At 32.9% G+C, this 20,448-nt stretch overlaps 2 protein-coding genes across 2 annotated transcripts; both read left to right on the top strand.

Moving 5' to 3' along the window:
* Positions 1-4,676: 4,676 nt before the first annotated feature.
* Positions 4,677-9,949, top strand: LOC112500253 (rac-like GTP-binding protein ARAC7). Its single transcript, XM_025103655.1, has 8 exons — positions 4,677-4,911; positions 5,191-5,278; positions 6,803-6,912; positions 8,355-8,418; positions 8,693-8,757; positions 9,109-9,174; positions 9,276-9,382; positions 9,761-9,949. Exons 1-8 carry the CDS (start codon positions 4,813-4,815, stop codon positions 9,789-9,791), a joined length of 630 nt encoding a protein of 209 aa, XP_024959423.1. The 5' UTR covers positions 4,677-4,812; the 3' UTR covers positions 9,792-9,949.
* A 4,553-nt stretch (positions 9,950-14,502) lies between these two features.
* On the top strand, positions 14,503-19,679 carry LOC112501143 (cyclin-dependent kinase F-1). Its single transcript, XM_025104813.1, has 2 exons — positions 14,503-15,082; positions 18,524-19,679. Exons 1-2 carry the CDS (start codon positions 14,588-14,590, stop codon positions 19,448-19,450), a joined length of 1,422 nt encoding a protein of 473 aa, XP_024960581.1. The 5' UTR covers positions 14,503-14,587; the 3' UTR covers positions 19,451-19,679.
* The last annotated feature ends 769 nt before the right edge of the window (positions 19,680-20,448 follow it).

The following is a 20,448-nucleotide window of genomic DNA, read 5'->3' as shown; positions in this document are numbered from 1 at the left end:
TATATTTAAAATGATATGTTTATCCTGTATTTGATTGTGTTTATCTGCAGTTAGTTACACGAATTCAGTTATGGGATGAAATCAGATAGGGATGAAATTGTTTAGGGATGAACGGGTTTAAGAGTTTTAAGAGTTTAAGAGTTTTTAAGAGTTTTAGCCAAATGCTTTATAATATAGTATAGATATAGGTTGGTTATTATACGACCCTTGACATTTGTGCAACCAATACAACCCAATCTCAACCGTCTATTTCATTTGATTAATATGTGATTTCATAGAAGTTTTGATTGTTTCATAATATAAAGTATTGATCATAATTAATGAACCATATGCATCTTCCATAAATATTCAAATCATAATAAATGAACTCTCATCGTTTTCATAAATATCTCAATTTATTGGGTTGCATTGGTTGTACAAATGCGATAGGTTGCATTTGAAACAATATCTCTCTCTCTCTCTCTCTCTCTCTCTATATATATATATATATATATATATATATATGATTTATGTATTTATAGGTTAACTTAGAAGATTAATGTGAAACAATAACTTCTATCAGTGATCTATCATCTATCAAAAGTATAGATTTTTCCACAAACAAACTCACCAGCGGCATTCCGATAACATCAGAAGTCTGTAAAGTATCCAAAAGGTTCTTATTGTGTTCTATATGCTACGCAATCGTTGAGATGAATTTCAACAATTGAAAATTTCATGAAAATCAAGAGAATTTTGCAAAATGTTTGCACTTGATTTGACAAAAACAAACTATTGATTTACATTTCAGACTGCAGACGTTTGTCAATTTACAAACACAAACAGTCTTATTGATTCAGATTCAAGACTTTAACACCACCTCTTATTAATCAGAAGTGAAATAAAACTTCAGACTTCAACACCTCTTAAAAAAAACACACGCCATCTTACACTCTGATAATCAGTTTTATTACATCCAGTGTTATTTATTCAAATCTGATTATTCAAATTCAAAAATCAAAACCAGTTTAAACTTTAAATTAAAATAATTATTTAATCAAATAAAAAAACTATTATTTAATATTTAATAATTAATAATTATAAGGTAAGTAGGCAATTAGAATGTTCCTCAACCTTAAGCAAGTTAAGGGAAAAGATAATTGGAAAGCACTAAACAAATAAAAGCAATTTTTAGTGCTCTTTTTTCAAGTGGGTCCCAAAATTTAATTTTTTAAATAAAAATAATAATATAAATAAAACCAGATATTTTTTTTTTTAAAACCAAATCTGTGTCATGAAAATGTAATATTTATACAGTATTGTTTCATATATCAGAGAGTTAATGAAAATTTTCTTCTATACAAAACAGTCTTGAAACATTTCACAAATAAAACAACAGTATATATAGTGTCTTTTTAACGTGTTGTTTCATATGTGAAACAATAACAAATACTGGTTTATAAATATGTATGATTTATTGAATATGTAAATAATTATATCTTTAATTTTCTTGTTATATGTGTTCATGGGCATATAGGTAACTTTAAATTGGGTTTCTTTAAACTAAATATCAGGACAAATTACATGAAAAAGTAACGTACTTTAATTTGATTTTTATTTTGGGTTCAAAGCTTCCATTTTGATACCTAAGATGTAAAATTTTAAACATTTAAGTATTCGAGAATAGGTTGGAGTATTAACCGGTTACCATGCTGATGTGACGAGTGATTTGACTTACCTTTTGAATTTAAAATTCAATAAAAATTTATACTGAGTTAGATATCACATCAGCATGGTAACGGATTAATACTTCAACTGGTTACCCGGGTACTTAAATGTTTAAAACTTTACATTTTGGGTACCAAAATGAAAGTTCTGATAATATACATATACATAAGAAGGCTTTCATTTGAAAACTAGTAAAATTTTGATAACCTTGTGAACTGGTGCATCATGTATTATTTCACATGATTTTTTTTTTCCATCTACGACTTGGATTTAATGTATCATATGTTTTTATCATACGTATTCAGTTCACAATGTTAAACTTTTTAGTTGCACTTTTTGTTCAAGAAGACATGAAAATTGTTTTACATTATGAATATATGAAACAACACATTGTGAAACCAACATATGTTTATTCAGTATATTAAATTCTACTTTTAAATGAAAAAACTGTATGAAGCAATATCTTATGATAATAGTTCTCACAGTTATTACAATACTGGGTTTTAATATGATCAGTCCCAAAATTCAAAATCAATAATTTTAAAATAATATTAAATAGTATATATATATATATATATATATATATAGGGGCCTAATCAAATGAGAACTAATTAGTTTGTAGTAACCGTGAGATCCAATCTCAACCACAAATCAATAGATAAATTAGGAAATTTATAATTTTGGTAATTTTGAATTAAAATTTTAATGCAAGGATATTTTTGGTATTTTAAAACTCTCCTCTCTCCTTTCTTCTCTCTCCGGCCACCATCCTCCGGTGATACCACAATGGTATCACAATGCATCATATATGTGCTTGAGTATCACATTGAGGTCGTTTGTGTGGTCGATCAGAGATGTAACACAATGCATCTTATATATGATTGGGTATCACAATGTATCTTTTGTTTAACAGAGTCAATATTTTTAGGTATCACACTGATATCACCGGAGGATGGTGGCCGGAGGACGAAGGACGGAGAGAGGAGAGAGAAGAGATGAGAGAAAATACATAAAATGTCCTTGCATTAAAATTTTAATTCAAAATTACCAAAATTATAAATTTCCTAATTTATCTATTGATTTGTGGTTGAGATTGGATCTCACGGTTACCACAAACTATTTAGTTCTTCCTTGAATGAACTCCTATATATATATATATATATATATATATATATATATATATATATATAGTGAATCTTTGTTGGATTTTCAAGATTCAATGAGAGAAAACACCTTTTGACCATCGCTTTCTTGTTTCTCATTTCATCCAATCACATCTTGCCAAATTTCTTGTCATATTTTCAAAACATGGAGGGTATTTTTGGCAATAATTTTTCATTGCAATCACACACACATACACACACTAAACAAATATGTTTAATAAGATTATACATTTTTATTTATTATTATATTATTTTCTTTAATAATATCAATTTTAATATGTGATTAATTACTATAATAAAAACAAATAAATATTATAAAATGTCTAATTATATTATACATTTCTAAATTTTTATTTGAAAGGTAAATTAACTATTTAATACACAATTTTAAAACACAAAATAAATTAACTGGTAAACTTGATAAAGAATATCAGTTATGGTTGTTTGACAGTTGCTGAATGGTTTGGTGCAGAACGATTAGATGATCAGAATGATTAAAAGACTTTTGTAACAGTGCAAAGTGAAATATAATTGTTTGGTAATAATTCAGAATGAAATTAAGGTGTTGAATGGTTAAATAAGACCCAAGATACAACATTATCCAGAGGGTTTTAGAATCATTAAGAGACAAACTTTCTTTTTTGTCAAACAAGATTCACCTTTTAACGATTTAGAGTCTGTTTCTTATTAGAACTATTAAGAGGTAAACAAACAACTCTTTAGTCACAAGGCAAAATAATGATACAATGTGACACGTTCAATTACTTATATACACATATTCATACAGTCCAGTTAAATGATTTACCAGTTGTTCTTATTTTTTTTGTTTTTAAGACTTTCATTTGAACTTCCATCTTGAATTCTAATACAAATATATTATTATTATAATAAATTTAAATTAAATACAAATATAAATTTAAAGTTAAAGAAAAGATCTAACAAATAAATAAATAATAATAATTATTATTATATATATATTGCTTTAGAATAAATGTAAAATACTTAATTTGGTAAATAATTTAATAAATATTAAATTAAATACCTAAAATATCTGGTAATAAAAAATAAAAATATATGCTTGAAAATTAATGTTACCAACACACCATCACATGAAATTTGTTTGTTTGATCTTTTTAATAATTGTTTAATAAGTAGAGAATATTTAAGAAACTAATAAACCATAAGAATGGTGTTTGATTGGTTTGAGCTTGAGTTTTTAAAGATCAAAAGTATCTAGAAGTCCCGGTTTTAAATTAAAGGAGGAATAAAAATCTTCTTATGGCCACAAAGGTTCAAAAGCAGTGACTTCAGTCTATCCGCAAAACAGGTTGTCGCATTTGGATTAGTCGGTTCGCATAGTAGGTTGAATATCCAGGTTAATAAAAAAAAAGAAGTAATGTTTCTATCATTTAAAATTAAGTCTTAAGATTGTATGAGAATAAGATGTGAATCTTGTTTGACAAAAAAAATCATGCCTTTTAATAGTTTTAAAACTATTTGAATGATTTTGTATCTTGGACCTCTGTTAACCATTCAGTACCATAATTTCATCCTAAACAATTACCAAACAATTATATTTCATTTTACACTATATCATGAGAGTCTCTTAATCGTTCTATACCAAACCGTTAACTATATTTTAATAATAATTACACAATAATCAAAGAATATTATAACAAAAAAACACTTATTTTCACGAGGTATGATTATAATAAATGTTTTCATTGAAAACCTTATTAATACAACAAAATCTTGGAACAACCCAAATGTTCCCATTTCTCTCCATTGTCTTCTTCTGCACTCTCTCTCTCTCTCTCTCTCTCTCTAAACCTTCTTCCACACTCTTTTCCTCTGAAAACCCCTCTTTTTTAGGGTTTATTTCGCCATTAAAGATCATCAATCACTTGAACAAATAGCAGAAAAAGCTCAAGAACACACAAAAATGAGTGTTTCAAAGTTCATAAAATGTGTAACTGTTGGAGATGGAGCTGTTGGCAAAACCTGTATGCTCATTTGCTATACCAGCAACAAGTTCCCCACTGTAATCACTCTTCTCTCTCTCTACTCTCTCTCTCTCTCTATATATATGTATATGTATATGTATATGTGTATGTATAGATTTGGGGAAAACCCTATTTTAGGTCGGGTTTGGGGTTCTTGTAGAACTGCATGATGATTGGTTAATTATGATTTGTGGGTTTGATGTTTGAGGTGAATTGTGGATGATTTAGATGGTGATTAGATGTTGAATTAAAAATTTGTGTTACCAAAATTGGATTATGAAGGTGTGGTTTGATAATTGGGGTTTGTTTGTTGACAGGATTATATACCAACAGTTTTTGACAATTTCAGTGCTAATGTGGCTGTGGATGGGAGCATTGTTAACTTGGGATTATGGGATACTGCTGGTATTTTTCTTCATAATCCAATTTTTACAATCATTTATGACTTCATTTTTTAAAAGAATTGTGGGTATATATATATATATATATATATATATATATATATATATATATATACATAGAGAGAGAGTTTGTTTCAAATGCAACCCATTACATTTGTACGGCCAATTTATGGAAATGATGAGAGTTTATTTATTATGATTTAAATATTTATGGAAGATGAATAAGGTTCATTAATTATGATCAATACCTTATATTAGGAAACAATCAAAACTTTATATCAAATTACATATTCATCAAATTAAATGGACGGTTGAGATTGAGTTGTATTGGTTTTATAAATGTAAAGGGTTGTATAATAACCCACCTCTCTCTATATATATATATATATACTTAAACCGTTAAAAAATGAAAAACAGAGGAATATCCTGGACTGTATGCACATGTGTGTACGAGTAATTTGTAAGCAGTTTATATGGCATGCTGCATGCACGTGTGCGTTGAAACCAAGAAACAACTTTAGTTACTTATATGTACTGTGTATCGTATAGATGAATGGTTACTAGGGTGTTCAATAGTTTTTCATTTTCTTTTTGGTTTTTTTTTTAACCTCCCTCCTCTCTCTCTCTCTCTATATATATATATATACATATACATATATATACATATACATATATATACATATACATATATATACATATACATATATATACATATACATATATATACATATACATATATATATATACATATACATATATATATACATATACATATATATACATATACATATATATATAGGGATCTTCTTTTGAGATATCTGAGAACCAGTACATCATGTGCTATTTTATATGATTTTTTTTTATCTACGACTAGAATTTAATGTAGCGATTAACATATTTTTTTCCATAATATGATTGTTTCATATGTACTCGGTTCACAACGTGAACCTTTTTGGTGTGTTTGTGAAACAAAAAATATACGTAAAAAAGTTTCATATTGTAACCCGAATACATATGAAACAAATGTATGGTAATCAATACATTAAATACTATACTTAGATGGAAAAAAATCATGTGAAACGAAACCTTAAGATAGAACTTCTCACGGATCTCACAGTTTTTTTAGTTTTTAAATGATTAATCATATACATGGCCACAAATAGCCTGTAGTTATCGCAGGTGAACCTCCATGGCCACCATCTGGAGGTGGAGGTGGAGGTGGGGTCCAGAGAAGGTAAGATGTACACAAACATCTTACCCCAAAGAGTAAACCTGAACTAGATCAGTGTGTTTTAAACCTTAAACAAGGAACCCATTCTAACACGGTACCTGTTTAAGGTTTAAAACAGACAGATCTAGAAAAGCAGTTATTACAGTTAGTTCGTACTTCGTAGTCATATATTATGGCATTTAAGGAAAGGTATCGTCTTTACGTTCATAGATCAACTTCACGACTATGATTATGCGAATGGCGTAGATCCGAACCATACCCTGTTCCCATTTTGACCCTTTTTTGTGTGATTTAAAGGTCAAGAAGATTACAGCAGATTAAGACCACTGAGCTACAGAGGTGCAGACATATTTGTGTTGGCTTTCTCTTTAATAAGTAGGGCAAGCTATGAAAATGTCCTTAAAAAGGTACACTTTCTTTAGTGCTTTCTCCTTTTTTTACTTTTCTTTTGGCTTTTTTGAGTTTGAATTGAATTAAGCACTCCGTGTATCATAAGGGTCGGTTCAAATAAGAAGGCTAAACATCGTGAGAACGGAAGAAAGGAAGATTCATATGTGAATTATTGAAAAAATCTGTTTGAAAAGGAAGATTCATATGTGAATTACTGAAGGATCTATTTAAAGATTCACATGTGAATATGGGTTCAAGTATGGATTTTCAAGTAGAGTTTGTTTAATTATTCACATATGAATATTTTCTTCTTATCTTGTCGTGATATTTAGTTTTCTGATTTGAACCTCCCACAATCAAGTTGAAACCTTTTTCTTAATTGAGAACCGATTTTGACTTTTTTAAAGTCGAATAGATTGGCTTTTGACTTTAAAACCGATAACATTGAATCTTGAAAAAGAAGAAAACCCCGTAATCTAAGTCGAAATTTATTTTCTAATTCCACAAATTAGAGTTGACCCGAGTTTTTTTAAGTAAAAAAGATTCGTTTGTAGCTTCAAAAATCGATAGATCTCGTTTTGACTTCTTTATCTACCATCGAGTCGATTTTGACTTTTAAAGTCAAATGAATTTGCTTTTGACTTCAAAATTTCAATTTTTTAAAACGGCGAAAATGAAGATTTTCGGGTTTTTTTTTGTTTTTACAACAGATTCTTTAAAACCGAGAAAATGTATTTTCTCCATATTTGGAGGAGAGAGAAGAAGTCTCCAAAATATTATTTTTTGAGGAGAGAGAGTATACTTTAATTGTTCTTTTTTATATTTATTTTGGAGAGAGAATATAAAAGTAATATTTTTAAATAAAATATGTTTTAAAGTTTATTGGAATGCTAAATGTACTAAATATTACTAGAAGGGTACTTGTACAATGCAGCGAGATACATCTCGATTTTAATGTTTTGTTTTGTTTTTTTTCGTGTTAGTCGATGTTATAATACGGTTTTATGTGGTTAATGTTTTTATTTTTAAATAAAATATAAATGTGAAGATATGATAAAAAATGAAGAAAAAAAATATTAATATTAGTAACAAACTAACTATTTAAAATTTTCTCCATTTTTTGTGTATTTCTTTAATTTTTATTATTATTTTTGGTTTAATAATATAAATTTTTTTTATAAAGATAATAATTAAGTATTTTGTTAGAAGTCAATGACTATCCTAATTATATTTTAGATTTTTTATATTTAAAATGAGATGTTTATCATTCTATTTAATTATAAGGTGGAGAAAACTTCTCTTTATAATTAAGGGTAAAAGTGTCATTTTTGATGATTAAAAAGTGTAATAATTACATATTCTTAAAACTATATGTCATTTTCATCGTGGACATTTACTTTTAAGACGGAGCGAGTAACAACGTTATCTCAAGTGAACTAATCTTTGGTTGTTCACACAGTGGATGCCGGAACTTCGACGTTTTGCACCAAATGTTCCGGTAGTGCTCGTCGGGACAAAATTAGGTACCGTTTTTACGATCATTTTGTTTTGCATTTCCTTTCTTTTGTCGATATCTTGAAAAACACAATTTTCAAGATTTCTTGATAATAAGCACTTGAGCAACCTTGAGAGCTAGCTCAACTGTCAAATAAAGGTTGGGCCCTGAGGCTCCTTTTTCTTGATTGTTATCTTCAGGGCCCATGGGATTTATCTGGGTTCACAAAAGATGGTCCGGACATCCACAGTTACCAAAAAAAGCACTTAAGCTCGTTTTCTGGTTTTTTATTTTTCTTTCAGATCTTCGTGACGACAAGGGATATTTAGCCGACCATGTCGGTTCTAATGCTATTACCTCCGCTCAGGTACCAAGTCATCAATCTTTTGAGCTTTGATTCGGGCTTTTTCGTTTCACGGAAACAACTTCTCTACCCTTTGGGCCGAGAAAATATCTGCATACATCTTACCCTTAGACCCTACCTCTGTCTATCTGGGATTTATTGGGTTTGTTTGATTTGGTTATTCGGGTTTTTAGTTTAGTAGAAACAACTCTACCCTTTGGGCCAGAGAAAAGATCTGCGTACATCTTACCCTAGACCCTGAGGGTCTGTTTGTTAGCAGCTTAATGGGCTTAACGGGATTCACAGCTTATTCGATCAACCATACATGATTTGATCCATAAAAGTAGCTTATTGGTGAACCTTGATGTTTGTTAGGGTGAGGAACTTAGGAAACAAATTGGTGCAGCTGCTTATATTGAATGCAGCTCCAAGACTCAACAGGTGACGAAATCGAAACCGAATACCCGTAAAAGAAGTCTTTGACTTTTGACGATTTTAAAGTTAAATGTTCAAATAAAGTTGATTTTTTGTTTCGATTATAGAACGTGAAAGCGGTTTTTGATACGGCCATCAAGGTGGTTCTTCAACCTCCAAGGAGAAAGGAGGCCGTGAGGCAGAAAAGGCGTAAAAGCTCCGGTTGCTCGATTATGTGAGTATTACACTACGAATTTCTTATCGTTTATCGAACCCTATTTAAGATTTTCGTTTTGTGGGTCCCGTTTATATGATTCCGAAGAAACTAAAGGTGCGTTTGGTTTGATGGAATGGTTTCGAGGGATTTGGATTTCATGGAAGGATTTGGAATCGTGTTTGGTTTTCAATCCCAAATCCAATCCAATTCTACAAACCAAACAATACCTAAGATGTTAATCATGGAACACAGATTGGTAAATTATTAAACTACCCTTGTAATATCAAAACTGTAAAACCTTTCAGAATTCTTTCACCTGCCTACCTCACTCTTGCTCGTCTAGTCTGCGTACCAAACACTGGTGTTTTGATTGCTCTTTTTTCTTGGTGATAACAGGGGTGTTATGTGTGGTGGGTGTGATGCTTAGGGGTTTTAATCCATGGCGGAGCTTTTGGCATCCGTTTGTCAAGTTTTCCGGTTGTCGGTTTTCTATTTTTCAAGGATTCATGTGTGAATGTTGTTGGCCGCGGTTGATGTAGTTTTGATCGCTTGGCGTTTTTGTTGCTTTGCATTGCATTGCATTTCGTTTGAATGTATGTTGACTTCGTGGTGCGCGTTGTGGTTAGTTTGCACAAAGCCGCCTGCAACCACCGTGGCTTCTGCCGCCACCACTTCCGACCATCATACCGGTGGCCGAAGATGTCAAAGAGTGACCTCTGTTGTTCAAAATTATGTGTGAGATGAATCTTTTTCCCTTTGTTTGTTTGAATTCTAAGATTTGTGCTCGACGAGGCCCCTCTCTTCATATGGTCGGTAATTCGATCGTTAATCCCGCTAGCAAAGTGGTGGAAAAGATCGTGGTGGTGGCGGCAGCAACGGTTGCAATTGTGACACAACTTTTCTCTATAATATCTTTAAAACAGAGAAGTAAAAGTTAGGGGTTGTTTACCAAACGCTTACTTGGGTTAGTGGACATCAAGTCACATTACCTTACTAGATGAATATGGTAAGAATCAAGAATCTTACCCAGTAGAGCGAGACAAGGACCAAGAGTTTTATCCGGTAAGTGAGGGCGACGACTCTTATCATGGTAAGAGTTTACTGGGTAAAGTGTTGCATACGATAGCGTTTTGTTGGACTAAAATTTTATCCGATAAGTAAATGATAATGTTAAACTTTACCGGTAAGCGCTTACCTGGTAAGTGTTTGGTAAACGGCCCTTAACGTTATCCAAAATGGAATTTTAACACAATTTTCTTATTAATTATAATATTAAAATATTTATTAAATTAGAAAATTTCAAACAAAAACAAGAGTAAATTACGATTTTCGTCCTTATGGTTTGTAATTCATTGCTACTTTCATCCTTGTGATTTACAAACTTTTGTTGTTTCGGTCCTCTGGTTTACAATTATTTACTATTTTGGTCCCTTCTACTTAAAGATATGAATTAATACGACAAATTAAAAACTATAGAGACTAAAATTGCAATTTATAAACCATAAGAACGCAAATCAAAATTATTTATAAAACATTTGACAAAAACTCTTAAAAATCATTTTTTATGCATAAAGTACTGTTTACTGATACATATTACTTAAAATTAAATATCACAAGTAAATTGTGCGCAAGTATAACTTACTAGAGCTTTATTTTTGAATTTGTCTAACTAACTATAGATAAACATAATCAAATACGAGATAGACATCTCATTTTGATATAAAAAATTAAAATATAGTTAAGATAATCATTAGTTATAACAAAATATTTAATTATTATTTTTATAAAAAATATATTATTAAACTATAAATAAATTACTTCGGTATTAAATCTAAATTAAATTATAAATAAAATATACACAAAAACCTAGAACTTTAAATAGTAAATTTGAATTAATATTTTATTCAAAAATAAAACATTATCGTTTTTTTCAAAACCACTAGAAACCGTATTATATCGACATAAATAAATAATAAAACAAAATATTAAAATTGAGATATATCTCACTACATTATACAAGCACCCTTCTAATTTTGTTTTATTTTTAGAGATTCTCTTAAATATCACACCATCCATGTGGCTTGCATTGATTGGTTGTTGTATTTACTGGATGATAAAGATTGAAGTCAAAGTTAGAAAAAATAAAATCGAAATCAAAATCGAAATCGAAAATCTGAAACATCGGAATCATTCGTTTGTCAAAATTATCGACCCATTTGATGTTAATTCTGTTGTAACTGGATTCAAGAAGATGGAACTGTTCGAACAAGCGAAAAAGATTCGTCTTCGAAGCATCAAGGACAAGTATCTGGTGGCAGAAAAAGACGAAGAATCTGTTTCTCAAGATCGTGACGGTTCGACCGAGAATGCGGAATGGGAGGTTTATCCAACCGGAGAAAAATTCTTACGTTTCAAAAGCTATTACGGAAAATACCTGATGGCGTCAAACAGTATGCTTCTCGAGGGGGTGAAGGGGAAAAAGGTGATGCAAACGGAATTGAAACCAGATATAGATGGGAGCGTCGAATGGGAACCATTAAGGGACGGTTTTCAGGTTCGGCTGAAAACGGTAACAGGTAGTTTTTTGCGCCCAATTGGTGGGGTACCCCCTTGGAGAAATTCAGTAACGCACGATATCTGTAATAGGCAAAAAACGAAAGAAAAAGTCTTGTGGAATGTTGAAATTGTAGAAACGCTTCCATCTTATCAGAATAACGGATCTGAAAAGAAACTGTATTGTAAGTTAAACATTTAATATTCTCGAGATTGGAAGATACGATATCAGTTTGAAACTTATTATGCTTTTCGTTTTCAATCTTTTAATTTAGCGTGTTCATTTATATAAACAGAAACTGAATTTAAAGAACTGTATTTAATTTTATTTTTATTTCAGTTATTTACAAGGGTAGCCTTTTTTCAACCAAAAAATGCGAAAACGGTAATCAAACTGCAGTACGATAACCAAAATACAATGAAACAGAATTATAAGACGAGCATTATGGTTCGAAGTTGGTCTCTTTCTTTAACAGCCGTTGAAATATTCCGTTAAATGAAGGACATTTTCGTCAATTTTTACCAAAAAAATTGTCTTTTAATCGATCAAAGTCGATTTTATGATTTCGGTCTATGGTTTTTGACTGGATAAGAGAAATTGCTTCGATAAAATAACAGAAAAAATTGTCTTTTAAGCAATAAAAAAAAATAGTTTTTGGAGGTTGTTGAATGGTTTGATGTATAATGATTAAGTAGTCTGAATGATTAAGAGACTCTCATGATATATTGCAAAATGAAAGATAATTATTTGATAATTATTCACAATAAAATTAGAGAGCTGAATGATTATGGGAGGTCCATGATACAAAATCATTCAGAAGGTTTTAGAACCATTAAGAGACAGACTTTGTTTGCCAAACAAAATTTACTTATTAATGATTCAGAGGTTGCCTCTTAATGAAACTATTAATAGGTAAAAAACAACTCTTTAGGGGCTGTTGACAGTTGTTGAATGGTTTGATGCAGAATAATTAAGTAGTCCGAATGATTAAGAGGCTCTCATGATATAGTGCAAAATGAAATATAATTATTTACAATGAAATTAGGGCGCTGAATGGTTAAGAAATTCCCATGATACAAAATCATTCAGAGGGTTTTGGAACCATAAAGAGACAGACTTTGTTTTTGTCAAACAAGATTCACCTTATTAATGATTAAGAGGTTGTCTCTTAATGGAACTATTAACAGGTAAACAAACAACCCCTTAGTCCTTTTACCCCATTTTTTTTCAATTATCCTAAAATAATTAAGATTTCGCAAGCTACATATATTATTTTGTAAGCCGATCCCACTAAAATCGTATTTAATTCATAAAAACACATTTCATAAGTTGCGAGATGAACACTGATAAAATCTCGTCAATATTTTGGTAAAAAGTGAATTAGAAAGAAATTATTTACCTTATTCTAAGCAATTTTCTTGTAATTATTTACGAACAAATAACAGTATCTCCAGTAGAATATCTATAATTTATTTAAAATAGAAAATCAAAAGTCAAAATCCGTAGATAAAATTACATTTAACTCTAACATATTTATTATTTTAAAAAGAATTTATATAAAATAATAACAATTTAGCCTCATTGGTAGAATTCAATAAAACAGTGATATAAAGAATCTGTTTGAACAAAACAGATAATGAAAACCCTATTTTCTCCATTTTAGATAATGATACTGAGAATTATTGAAGATCCTCTTGGTAAATTTAGAGGGAAATTAATTAAAATTGTCATTTTCGGCTTGTGGTTTCATATTTTAGCCATTTCTCTGTTGAAATCAGTAAAATGTCACTACCTCCGTAAGTAGTTGGTTCATGATTTACAGAGGGGTCAAAGTGTAAAAAAAAGAAAGTTTTTGAACCAGATCCTCAGGTGCATGGACTAAATATGTAAAATAGATATAGGTCCCGACTTAAACTGAGAAGGTGTCCCTTATGGATATAGTGACATTTGTGAAATATTAGGAGTAGGGTTGTAAATGAACTGAACGTTTAGCAAACCGTTCGGTGAGAAGTTCGTTTATTTAATAAATGGACGAACATGAACAATTTTTTTTGTTTGTTTAGTTAAACGAACGAGCATGAACAAGTGCCTCGTTCGTTCATTTATGTTCGTGAACGTTAGTTCATTTACTGTTCGTTTATATTTGTCCGTTTATATATTAAATTTAATATATTATATTTTATTTATTTACTTTGAATTTAAATAATATTTATTTATGTTTGTTTAGTCCGTTCGTTTATGTTCGTTTAGCTCGTTCGTTCATTTACATTCGTTCAGCATGTTAACGAACGAACATAAACGAACACATCTGATTTCTAAAGAACGAACACAAACTCAAAGATTTTCGTTTGTTTATCGTTCATGTTCGTTCGTTTGTTTCGTTAAGTTAAACGAATGAACATGAGCAAGCCTCTGTTCGTGTTTGTTCGGTTCGTTTACAGTTCTAATTAGATGAGAATTAGTTAACAGATAAAAATAAAATAACATTTAAAAATGATTATTTTAATTAAATTTTCAAATTTAAATGTTGTTATCATTTATTTGTTAAATATAAAAAATGGAATATTGGTTTCTCACGTGCAAATCGTATATCATCTTCTTCCTCGTAGCGAAGAGGAAAAAAAGCAGCAAAATTGAAAACCCTAAAAAACGAACAATCGGAAGATCAAATGGATCCAATTCCGCCATCGACGACCAAGAGCTGGAGCATCCATACCCGCCGTGAAATTACCTCCAAGTACGAGATCCAAACCCGAGTTGGATCCGGCGCCTACTCCGACGTCTACAAAGCTCGCCGTCTCTCCGATGACCTTCCCGTCGCATTGAAGGAAGTTCATGATTACCAATCCGCTTTTCGCGAGATCGAAGCGCTTCAAACTCTGCAACATTCACCCAACGTCGTCGTATTGCACGAGTACTTTTGGAGCGAGGACGAAGATGCCGTGCTTGTTCTCGAGTACCTGCCGACGGATTTGTCGTCGGTGATTCGAATGGCGAAGAAGGAACGGGAAGGATTGAGCGTCGGCGAGATCAAGAGGTGGATTATTCAGATTTTATTGGCGGTGGATGCTTGTCATCGGAGTTCAATTATTCATCGTGATTTGAAACCCTCGAATTTGTTGATTTCAGCTGATGGTGTACTCAAGTTAGCTGATTTCGGCCAGGTGATTATCTTACTGCTTTATGATATCATGAGAATGTGTTTTAGCCGATATTTCACAGATTTTATCAAATATTTTATCGGGTAAGCGATTACCAGCAATAGTCACCGGTCTTCATGTAATAAACTCTTTAGAAAATAAGATTTGTGAGCTCCTTGCAAGTCGATCACTTCTACCATGGTTTTAAATTCGAAGTTATCGGGCCAACATGTTACTCCTGGCTTTGGGCTTTGAGGTGTTACAAATGGTATGAGAGCCGGGAACCAAGCAATGGACGTTGGGCTCTAAGGGGTGGATTGTAAGATCCCACATCGGTTGGAGAGTGGAACTAAGGTTTTCTAAGGGACTTGATACCTTCTTTACCCTCTACAATATGTGTTTTAAAACCGTGAGTCTGGGTTTGTAGACAAATTGGACAATATCTGGTACGGTTGGCTTGGGCTGTTACACTCCACACTCCACCCTCACCTTATCGTGTAATATCCTCGACCATCGAGATGGATTGTTAGTAAGCATCTTTTACTGGTAAGTGCTTACTCGATTCTCCCTTGCGGGGTAAGATTTTTGGTCTGCTATTCCTCTTGTTGGGTAAGATTCTCGATCATTGTCATACTCACTGGTTAGGTGGTTAGGTAGAGTGACACTCGATAAGTACTTACCCTGTAAGAGTTTAGTAAACAGTTTGTAAAAGATTAGTTGGATTATAGAAAAATAGTTCCTAGGAATCTTGGTGTGTAAGATGGTGAATCAACCTATGTGCATACACTTAGACATAAGATCAGATACGAGGATATACAACCATCGAGGAGAAGTTGATACAACAGCATTGGAGGTGGTTTGGCCATCTCTAACATAGACTTTATAATGCACCAAATAGAAAAGAGGAGAAGTAGTTATGATGATTCAAGAATATTGTTACTTAAATTGGAAGAGGTGGGTAAGTGCTAAGGAATTCGGCAAAATAGCCCAAATTTTTAAAACTTCACTGCAAAATGAGGTCAGGAGAAGTAGAGACCAGCCAAGACTAATGTGGAGAGGTAGTAGATTTTTTTTTTTTTTTTTTTTTGCATGAGTTGTGTATAATCAAGTCTCTAGCCTTAAATTATAAGGACACTGTTCATGCCCCATAACCTTATCGGGGTTCACTTCATGTTTACTTGTGGTTCACTTCATGTTTGTGTTTCAATTTCATTTCTAATCTGTAGCAAATAGTTTGGGATGAAAGACTTGTCACATACTTTAAGAAAATCTCATCAATCAAAACCCTCAAAAAGTCGAATACAACTTATATGAAAAGGCTGAAAATCACTAATTCACTACATGCACCCATAATCCTTATAAATGTAAGATGCCAACTTGCAAGGTCTAAAATTTATATCATGACTTTCACAATTAACATGCTTTCAAGTCATAATCACTTCTATAGGATAGCTTAGGGTATCTAGTTCACTGAATTACTCGTACGATATAAATATGATCTCACATACTTCATCATGATAGTAATTGCCACCATCAACTCATCAAGGAAAATCTATGCTTGCACAATTACAATTAGCAACACTCAATCATTCGCAAGTGAACCTTATGTGAAACTTAGTTCATTGTGCAACAATTTGCCTAACTACTCAGAGATATGTGCATCATTTTATGTTCATCTAACTAATCTATTAACCTATCTTTAGTGTCATTTTAAGTCTAGAGGAATTCCAGACTTGAACCTTTTTAAAGACAATGAAGTAGTCATGTTCTTCCATGAGAAGTAACTTTGTTTTTGTACCGCTTCAAGTTGATAAAAAACGTCTTTCTTCAATATTTCTAAGAATTAAAAAGGTGCTTTTTGAATTCAAAATGCAAAAATATTTTGATGTAAAGTAGAGTTAAGTTGCTGAAGAAAAAGGAGTCTGTTTGATTTTGTTGATAATAGTGAATAATGGAGTAGATTGTGAAGTTGATATAAATAGAATTTACCTGTGGTAGTTTTAACTTGGTTATGTAACAAAGTGCTTCACACTGAACTAAGTTTGACATAAAGATTCACTTGCAAATGACTCCTTGTTGCTATTTGCAATTGATGCAAGCATGGGTTTGTCTTGATAGTGAGATTGTTATCATGATAAAGTATGAGAATTCATGTTTATCTCGTACGAGTTATGGACGTGAACTAGGATTCCCCTATGTCATCTGACTCGACCATGACCAGAAGCATGTTAATTGTGATGGTCATTCCAAGAAGTTCAAATGATATAAATTTTAGATCTTTGCAAGTCTACATCTTGCATTTCAAAGGATTATGGGTGTTTGGATCTCTTGCCGGGAAACCTTGCAATATTTTCATGTAAGTTGTATTTAAGGGCTCAGTTAATGAAATTTGCTTAAAGAATATGACTAGCCTTTCATCCCAAACTAGTTGCTATAAGTTCAAAATGGAACTGGAACAAAAACACTTCAAACCACAAGTAAACATAAAGTGGACCCCCTATTGGGTTCTCGGACATGAACGATGTTCTTCCACTCACTCCTAAGTCCTATCTGAGGCGATATCATTGGTTGAACCCATGCAAATCTTTCTTTCAATATCTCCCCACATTAGTCTTTGGCCGATCCCTAACGATCTCATTCTTGTAGTACAAGTGTACAACTGTCCTCTTTATTTGGTGCATGTTAATGTCTATGTTGGAGATATGGCCAAACCACCTGAAATGGTGTTGCATCAACTTCTCCTTGACCCATGCCACCCCATTTCTCGTGTGTCTAAGTCGTTTGCTTGCTTCTTGGTTACGTTTTCGTGTACCTGTTTCTAAGGGTCTGTTTATTAGCAGCTTGATGAGCTTAATAGGGCTCACAGCTTATTCGGTCTGCTGTACATGACTGTTTCGTAGTGGCTTGATGATAGAAAGTGGCTTATTCAGTAAGCTTCTAGGGGGAGCTATATGAAGAAAGCCGAGTTTCTTTTTCCAAACCTACCCCTCCCAATTAAAGAACACGCTCATTCCGTATATGAAAAAACTCTCTCAAACAAAAACCTTTCTATCTAAACAGACAGATTACTCCACACGACAACTTTATTCATATAGAACTTAATGGAAAACCAACCAAACAGCCTCTTTAATGGAAAACCAACCAAACAGCCTCCAAGTAGTTTTTCATTTTTAGCACCGTTTTTCTTTTTTTTCAAGTTCTATTGCCGCTCATTGGTTGAGCAAGTTTGTTTCACACATATTTCATGAGCCGGGGATCTTCACGGAAACAACCGATCCATTCTGTTAAGTAGAGGTCATGTCAGCGTACATTCTACCTTCCCGGGCCCCCACCGCGCTGGTTTGGTTTGGTTCGGTGTTTAATCGTACGTCTAAGTGTATGGCTGCATGCCAATCTCCGTATTTGCATTTCCGTTTTGCTTGAATATAAATTGCTTTTATTCACTCGTATGTTTCATTCCCACAGGCTCGGATACGCCTAGCACCTGGATTTGTTTCCATTAATGACCACACACAGCCACAGGGCCACGAGTCGTCCGTATATCAACAAGTCAAGCCCGAAAATGTCGGTCAAGAAAGTCGTGTGAATCTTATGGAAGGACCTCTCGGGACCATAGAGGAATATGGAACGTCTGATGAGTTCAAAACCAAAGACACTTTTGATGAAGTCGACAAGGAAACAAACATACCTGATGTAGATACATCTTGTCTCGCAACGTGCACAACGAGCGATGTAGAAGAAGACTTCTTCAAGAGTAACTACTCTTATGAGGCTAACGAGGCTGGTGGAAATGACGAATCTGCCCTTTTAACATCTTGTGTTGGGACCCGTTGGTTTAGAGCACCCGAGCTTCTTTTTGGATCAACAAACTATGGGGCTGAAATTGATTTATGGTCTCTTGGCTGCATTATCGCAGAGCTTTTCACTTTGGAACCGGTCTTTCCAGGATCTTCGGATATCGATCAGCTGAGCAGAATCTTCACTGTTTTAGGTAACTTAAGTGAGGAAGTGTGGCCTGGTTGTGTACAACTTCCCGATTTCCGTATAATTTCATTTTCGAAAGTGGAAAACCCGAGTGGTTTAGACTCGTGCCTTCCGAACCGATCGCAAGATGAGATCCTTCTTGCGAAAAAGCTACTTTGTTTTGATCCAGCCGGTCGAGCCACGGCAATGGAACTGCTTCATGACAAGTATCTAAACGAAGAGCCGTTACCGGTTCCGGTATCCGAGCTGAGGGTTCCATCTTCGAACCACGGTGAAGACAACGGTTCATCTGGGTCCGGCGAATGGGGTGATCATCGAGAAATGGATTCAGATTCCGACTTTGACGATTTTGGCGGTTTCGATATCACGAGAAGAACCGGTGGTGACTTTTCTATTCAGTTCTCTTAACCCAGGTGACCATGGGTATGAACGTAATTTGTTGTTGTTTTTCATTTTTTCTGTAAATTGTCTTCGCGGAAACAACTGCTTTATTCTTTGAGGTAGCGGACAGGTCTGCGTATACTGATTTTGGCTTGGCTTTTTTTTTAATGTAAATTAAAGATAAAATATTTACGAGAGGGTGGAAGGACTGAAATAAAGAAGTTGCGAGTATCGTTAAGTTCATTAAGCTGCTAAAGAAATCCCAAAATCTTCATGCTTCATACCATTGGTGTATCGAAATATTTGGGTGATGTTAATTTCTCTGTTTTGTCTGATTCAAGTGGATGTGACGATTTCATACTTTGTGGATCCAATCGGGTCAAATAGTCGGGTACCAAAACGGGTAGATGCCACTTTTTGAAGGGGACCTTCTGTACCAGTGTACTAGTCCCACGGTCATCATGGAAGAGGTAAATCAACACAACATGCATGTCATTGGCAGAGAAGTAGGGACCTCCTTCATATGAATTACACCTACGCCTCTACCGTTGGGATGGTTCACAAAACCAGTACCACGTTCACTCAAAAGAAAAAAAACAAAAACAAACTGTGACCTGTAACTATAAAGATGCGGGACTTTTCTACGACAAGAGAGATATAGAAGTTATAAAAGATACCTACAACAGGCAAGCATGGTGCGCGAATCAACTAATAAGGAGGATTTCTAAATACATCAATTGGATATGTTGATTCTTGAGAGTTACAAGAGTTCAATCAAAACGGTATCGTATACAATAATTTATTCGGTAAACGTTAACCAGATAAAAGTCATCACCCTTAGTTACTGGATAGAACTCTCGTCATCACTTTTACCAGGTAAAATTATAGATTACCATGTTACATCGGTAAACTAAATATAAGTGATCACATAAGCACTTATCTAAAAAAACATTTGGTAAACAGTCTCTTCATTAATTGGTGGGTTAGTGATCTCCACATTGGCTATTGAGGCATGTCTTGACTGC

This window comes from Cynara cardunculus (assembly GCF_001531365.2).
Source record: "Cynara cardunculus var. scolymus isolate 2C chromosome LG 17, CcrdV1, whole genome shotgun sequence".
Taxonomy (NCBI): domain Eukaryota; kingdom Viridiplantae; phylum Streptophyta; class Magnoliopsida; order Asterales; family Asteraceae; genus Cynara; species Cynara cardunculus.
Note: the sequence above shows the minus strand (reverse complement) of the source record. Positions and strands in the feature narration are given on the sequence as shown.

Bases quoted from the DNA above. Each gene is read 5' to 3' on its own strand.
- LOC112500253 (XM_025103655.1), top strand. From the start codon at position 4,813: ATGAGTGTTTCAAAGTTCATAAAATGTGTAACTGTTGGAGATGGAGCT. The intron at 4,912-5,190 runs GTAATCACTCTT...GTTTGTTGACAG, and splicing joins CCAGCAACAAGTTCCCCACT to GATTATATACCAACAGTTTT. The intron at 8,758-9,108 runs GTACCAAGTCAT...GATGTTTGTTAG, and splicing joins ATGCTATTACCTCCGCTCAG to GGTGAGGAACTTAGGAAACA.
- LOC112501143 (XM_025104813.1), top strand. From the start codon at position 14,588: ATGGATCCAATTCCGCCATCGACGACCAAGAGCTGGAGCATCCATACC. The intron at 15,083-18,523 runs GTGATTATCTTA...TCATTCCCACAG, and splicing joins AGTTAGCTGATTTCGGCCAG to GCTCGGATACGCCTAGCACC.